This window comes from Oryx dammah, unplaced genomic scaffold (genome assembly GCF_014754425.2).
Source record: "Oryx dammah isolate SB20612 unplaced genomic scaffold, SCBI_Odam_1.1 HiC_scaffold_27, whole genome shotgun sequence".
Lineage (NCBI taxonomy): Eukaryota > Metazoa > Chordata > Mammalia > Artiodactyla > Bovidae > Oryx > Oryx dammah.
The window spans coordinates 39,108,951-39,114,950 of NW_024070211.1; the positions used below are offsets into that span (position 1 = coordinate 39,108,951).

Genomic DNA, 6,000 nt, shown 5'->3' on the forward strand with positions numbered 1-6,000 from the left:
TGTGAGGATGAATTATGACTTGTACATTAGAGAGGCTCCTTTGTGAAAGATCACCCAGAAGCTCTCTGAAGGATACTAGCAGTCCGAAAATGACAATTGCCACTTATTCTAAAAACGAACAACTCAGCTTTAACAAGTTACGTATATTTTTCTATCTAGTTTCCTCTCTTTAATGATGCATGATTCTGTATTAGCGAGATCCAGTTATCCTTTCAGGTAGTAGTCACAAACAATCCTAGAAATTTAAGTTCTCAAAACGGACGATAAATTACCAGTAGACAAAAAACAATTTAATTAAACGGGGAACCAAGAAGTCTAACAGTAAGAAAAGTTCCTCACCTCTCAATCTCACTCTACTGATCCAGAAAGCCGTGGTTCCTAAATATCCTCTGACTTAGCAGATGCCAAGATGCTGGCCGGAATACCACCCCAGGACATCATTCGCCTAAAGTATATCTCTGCAGCCTGTCACTATATGCCTGTCAAACCTTGCCGGGTGCACCTCTGTGTGTGCGTGTCTGTCTGTCTGCCTCTGTGTGCGTTAGTGCGTGGATGTGTAAGGATTCGCGCACCTTGGTCTCAGCCAAGTCCCGGCGTGCGGCCCTAACGCCGGGTTCCGGCGGGTGGCTCCGGGAAGCAGGTACCTCGGGGCACTGGCTCTTACCTGGGCTCCGGCGAGAATGCAGCAGCCGAGCAACAGCCACCCCCAGAAATGTAGCGAGGCCCCTGGCCCGGCCATACCCAGACCAGCCCGAGCCAGGAACTGGAACACTCTTCCGGGAGCCCGGGATAAGCACCACACTCGCAACTTGGCCGGCGCGATGCAAACTTGTGACTGGGAACGCGGCGCAACTGGGAGTCGAGTTCGAGGCTACCGGCCGGGAAGCCCTGGACCAGGCTGTCCGCACCGCGTGCGTTTGGGGTTGGGTCTTGCCTCTCGGAGGCTCGCGCCTTAGTCGGTACTTCCAGGCTGAACTGCTCGAGTCCCGGCCTTAGCTCGCTCGCCCCGCGCCGGGTGGATGCGCGCGCGCCCCCCGCGCGGAGGCTGGAGCGGCGGGCAGGCGCTTGCGCTTCTCTTCCGAGTCACTCTGTCCCGCAGCTCAAGGGAACCCGAGGGCGACGGCTCCGGAGCGCCGCTGCTGCCACCCGCAACTCGCACTGTCCCTGCCTCCCTCCACTCTGTCCCACGTTCCAATGCCCTGTCTCTAGGGGCACCCTGGGGTCGCTGAGGAGTGCCCGAACTTTCCCTCCTGTGCAGACGCTGGCTGACCACCAGCCGCTGAGACCCGAACAGCGTGGTTAAAGGTTTCGGAGGCCAGGTGCATTCCCCATCCACGACTCTAAGCTGAACAGTACCTACACCTCTGAAGTTCTGATTGCCTTTCTCTTTAACCACTGTACTAATAATACTGTGCCTGTGGGGCGCGGGGGCAGGGAGGGGTTCTACTCCAACAGAAATCTCTAGGTCAAAATTTTTTTGGATCTTTATATTTTTGGATCCAGACATTTAAAAAAACGAATATTCTTTAATATTTTTCTGTGTGTAAACACTTTCGTTTGAGACAAAGTCTTTTTCTTTATTTTTCTTAGAGGCATAATCTTCAAGATGCCAGAGACTTTGCTTCACAGACATTGAATTGAAGAATATTCAGTCTCCCAGCATCTGATAAAATTTGGAAAGAATGATTCCCATAGATGAAACACAAATTCACTCATGTCCTCTTGACAATGAGCGTCTGACGTGTTACCACTGGTTTTCATTTCAATGCCGAAGTGAAAACGGAGTTTGCTTTTAAAACGCAGATTGCTAACAACTGCGTGTTTCAGTCGCTCAGTCATGTCCACGTCTTAAGGACCCCGTGGACTGCAGCCTATTAGGCTCCTCTGGCCATGGGATTTCCCAAGCAAGAATACTGGAGTGGGTTGCCATTTCTTCCTCCAGGGGATCTTCCCCACCCAGGGACAGAACCCAGGTCTCCTGGGTTTCCAGCATTGGCAGATGGGAGTCTTTACCGCTGAGCCTTACTAATAATGACTGGACAGCTCTAAAATACTAGAAATAGATAACTTTTATTTCTAATTCTACATATCTAAAAAAAGTTCACTCCTATCCTTCTTTTTATTGTTTATAGTGCAGATAGGTGTTATAAACAATTTCATGTGCTTTTCTCCATCCATAGGATTTTCCAGGCAAGAGTACTGGAGTGGGTTGCCATTTCCTTCTCAGCGGGATCTTCCCGACCTAGGGATCTAACCCAGGTCTCCCGCACTGCAGGCAGACTACTGTCTGAGCCACGAGGGAAGTCGTTTTTTGAAATTAGCAAAATCTAAATCATATAACATATACACACACTTGCAAAATTACCAATAAAGTTCACTTTCCACTTATTCTATCAAAAATTTAAGGGGGGTACACTATTTTTCAAAACGGGACTCTCCATAGTCACTATTATCTAAAATCCTTGGTTTAATTAAAATTTTAAATTATTTATTTTTGGCTGTGCTGGGTTTTCATTGCTGCAGTCTTTAATTGTGGCAAGTAAAGGCTACTTACTCTCTAGTTGCAGTTCGAGGGCTTCTCACTGCAGTGGCTTCTCTTGTTTCAGAGCATGGGCTCTAGGGCACACAGACTTCACTAGTGGCAGCATGTGGGCTCAGTAGCTGCAGTTCCCGGGCTCTAGAGTACTGAGTCAACAGTTGTGGTGTTTGGGCTTAGTTGCTCCGCAGCATGAGGGATCTTCCCTGTACCAGGGATTGAACCTGTATCTTCTGCATTAGCAGGCGGATTCTTTACCACTGAACCACCAGGGAAGCCCCTGGTTTGATTAAATTATTTAGAATTATTAACTCTTATACTACCCTACTCAAGCAAGAAAATAATAACAGTAATAAAACTGACAGCATTTAATCAGTGCTTTGCTACATTCCAGTGACTCTTCTATGTACTCAAAATAATCTCTACAATTAACCCTGTGAGATAGTATTACTGTTATCCATACTTAGAGATGAGGAAATAGACACCAAGTCACTTGCCTAAGGTCTAGATATTCTATCATGTGACACTTTTGATCATCTGTTCTCATGTATGCAATAGTAGTATTGCAAATTTTGTTTCATATTCCTTGCTAAGTCACTTCAGTTGTGTCCGACTCTGTGCAACCCCATAGACGGCAGCCCACCAGGCTCCACCATCCCTGGGATTCCCCAGGCAAGAACACTGGAGTGGGTTGCCATTTCCTTCTCCAATGCATGAAAGTGAAGTCGCTCAGTCGTGTCTGACCCTCAGCAACCCCAGCCTACCAGGCTCCTCCATCCACGGGATTCTCCAGGCAGAAGTACTGGAGTGGGGCACCATTGCCATATTCCTTAGGCATCACAAAACCAGAAACACTTTTCCAGCCAGTTTTTATTTTCATTTCTTTGTGCCCCCTCCCAAAACTTGAGAATAATTTACTGTGTTATAGCGGTACTTCTAAGCCAGAGGAAGTTTTGTCCCAGGGTACATCTGGCAAAATGTCTGGACATCTTTGATGTGTCACAGTACATGTTTTGGCATGCTAGGTAAAATAAAAAAAATAATTACACAAATCACTGTGATAGCATCAGGGTATTTGTCACTCTTCTCGTAAAATGCTATAATCGCTTATACTGTGGGTCAACATGGAATAACTAGGATTTTTTTTACAAACTGATAATTGGGAGAAAAAAAACAAAGCTTTGTGCAAAGTTGATGAAACGGCCAAACCACCAAGTGTCTTTGTAAATAACATCATGTCAATCCTTGAAATCAATGAAAACTAGGTAAAGGCTCTGATCATCCACATTCACAAGTGAAAAACAGGATCCAGATGATCAAGGAACTCAATTTCAAGTCAATCTTGGTCCCGAGGAAATTATCTGTTTATTTATGGCAAAGTTTCTTTTTATGTCTTGTTGTTATTTACTTGTTAGCTTGTTTTTGTCTAAATCATAAGCTGACCATCTGCAAAATTAGCTGGCATGCTTGTTAAAAGGCACCTTCTGGGGCTTTACCTCAGACCTGCTAAACCCCAATATCAAGGATCGGGTTCAGGAATCTCCATTTTTAACAGGCTCCTGGGTGAGTCTCATACAAGATTAAGTTTGGACACCTCTGTCTAGATTGACTGATACACACAGCTGGTGTGGGCTCCATGGGCAGTTGAAAGGTCTGTTCAGTTCAGTTCAGTTCAGTTCTGTTCAATTCAGTTGCTCAATAGTGTCCGACTCTTTGCAACCCAATGAATCGCAGCACACCAGGCCTCCCTGTCATTTGTGCAATCTTTTTCTTCTTTGCAAAGTGTATTATCCTATGCAATGAAGGGCCTGGGGTCAACAGTCAGCCTACCTGGTAAGAGGGAGATATGGGGACAAACAGGCTATTATCCTGACATTCCCCAAATTGCAGATAGGACAGCCTTATTTTGAGGACTATTTTTGTTGTTGTTCTGTTTATCCATCTCTAAGTACAGCCATTTTCCCTTGTTTTAATGTTGTGCTTCTTTCTTGGTTTTTATTGGGGAGAACTGAAGCATCAGAGGCTCTGCTTTGCTTCTCCCTGGGGCTCCACTACTCTCAGGTTGAGCTTCTCTTGAGCAGACCACCTACTGTCTCTAGAAACGAGTTTGGAAGGCTTCATGCTGGGAGCAAAGATTGCTGCTGTTAGCTGCTCTGCATTTACAGGAAAGGCAGCTAAAGCATTAAAATCAATTAATTACTTTGAGGTTAGTTAATCATCTATGTAAAGTAATTGCTTTGATCATTTCTCTAAGTTCTTTAAAGCTTTTTAATCACAAGCTAGGATATGTGGTTGTGCAGCTGCTGTGTGTGTCTGTGAGTGTGTCTATGTTTGCCTGTCTATATCTGTGTGTCTGTCTCTGTGTGTTTACAATTGTATCTATTTTTAACATTCCAGGAATTTCTCAAAAATTTTAGAGTACCGATGTCTGGGATTTTTTGTTTTCCAGTATGATGCAGTTTGATTCTTTTAAAATGAAAGAAAATATGCATTTTCTTTCATTTCAGTAGGGTTTTAAACAGGAATTACAAATAAATGTATGTTCTCTATTCACGTTTTCTGGAAACCCAAAGGGAAAAAATGTATTTAAAAATTCTTGGGAATCCCCTGGTGATACAGTGGTTAGGATTCTGCTCTTCCACTGCATGGGTCCTGGCTTTGATGGCAGGGAAACTAGGATCCCACAAGCTGCATGGAGGGGAACTAGGATCCCACAAGCTGCATGGAGGGGGGAAAAAAAATTTAGTCACATTTTTCATTATAATACATATTCCAAGAGAAAATTTTGCAAATGCATAAAATCACAGAGGAGAATAAAAAATCAAACAAAATTCCTCTACCTACCACAAGCTAAGATATGTGGTCTGCTCATAATTATTTTGAAATAAGATTGGCCTTTTACTGATTGATTATAACATTTTTTAAAGGATGAAAAACAAACACACTGAATAAGTATGTTGGGTTGGGTGGGTTTTATTATTTGATTTTCTATACTTTCTATATATTATATGATACAACATTCTGGAAACAAAGAGTTATCACTGGGATGACTATCCTTGAACATGTATTTTTATGTAAATTATTGAATATTGCCTTAAAATACATTTTTAAATAAAAAATTTTCTTTAAAAAATATGTTTAAATTTAAGACTTATTGCAGATATTTATAAACTGAACTTGAACTTGTTTATAATTTTGCTGAAGCATTTCCTTACACTCTTGCTTTTGTTGGTATTACATTTTAGAATCTTGTCCATTTAGCAAAGATGACCTGTCCTTACTGTTTTTATTTTTAGTGTATTAATAAGGTTGACTAATGCATATATGTATTGTCCAATAGTATCACTTCTTTTTAAAATCTATTCTTGCTTCTTGAGGGAAGAGATGAAGGGGCACACAATCTGAAGCAAGAAAGCCTGAGTTTGAATTCCAGTTCTGTCACTTCCTCACTGAGTAACCCTGGG

The 6,000-nt window shown here is 43.0% G+C and overlaps 1 protein-coding gene across 1 annotated transcript in view; it reads right to left on the reverse strand.

Annotated features, from left to right (window-relative positions):
* PTH2R (parathyroid hormone 2 receptor) overlaps window positions 1-948 on the reverse strand; it is an 88,907-nt gene extending 87,959 nt beyond the window's left edge. The window contains exon 1 of the mRNA XM_040228655.1: window positions 665-948. Coding sequence (XP_040084589.1) covers window positions 665-739 — 75 coding nt within the window. The 5' untranslated portion in view covers window positions 740-948. The remainder of the gene's footprint in view (window positions 1-664) is intronic.
* Window positions 949-6,000: the final 5,052 nt, after the last annotated feature.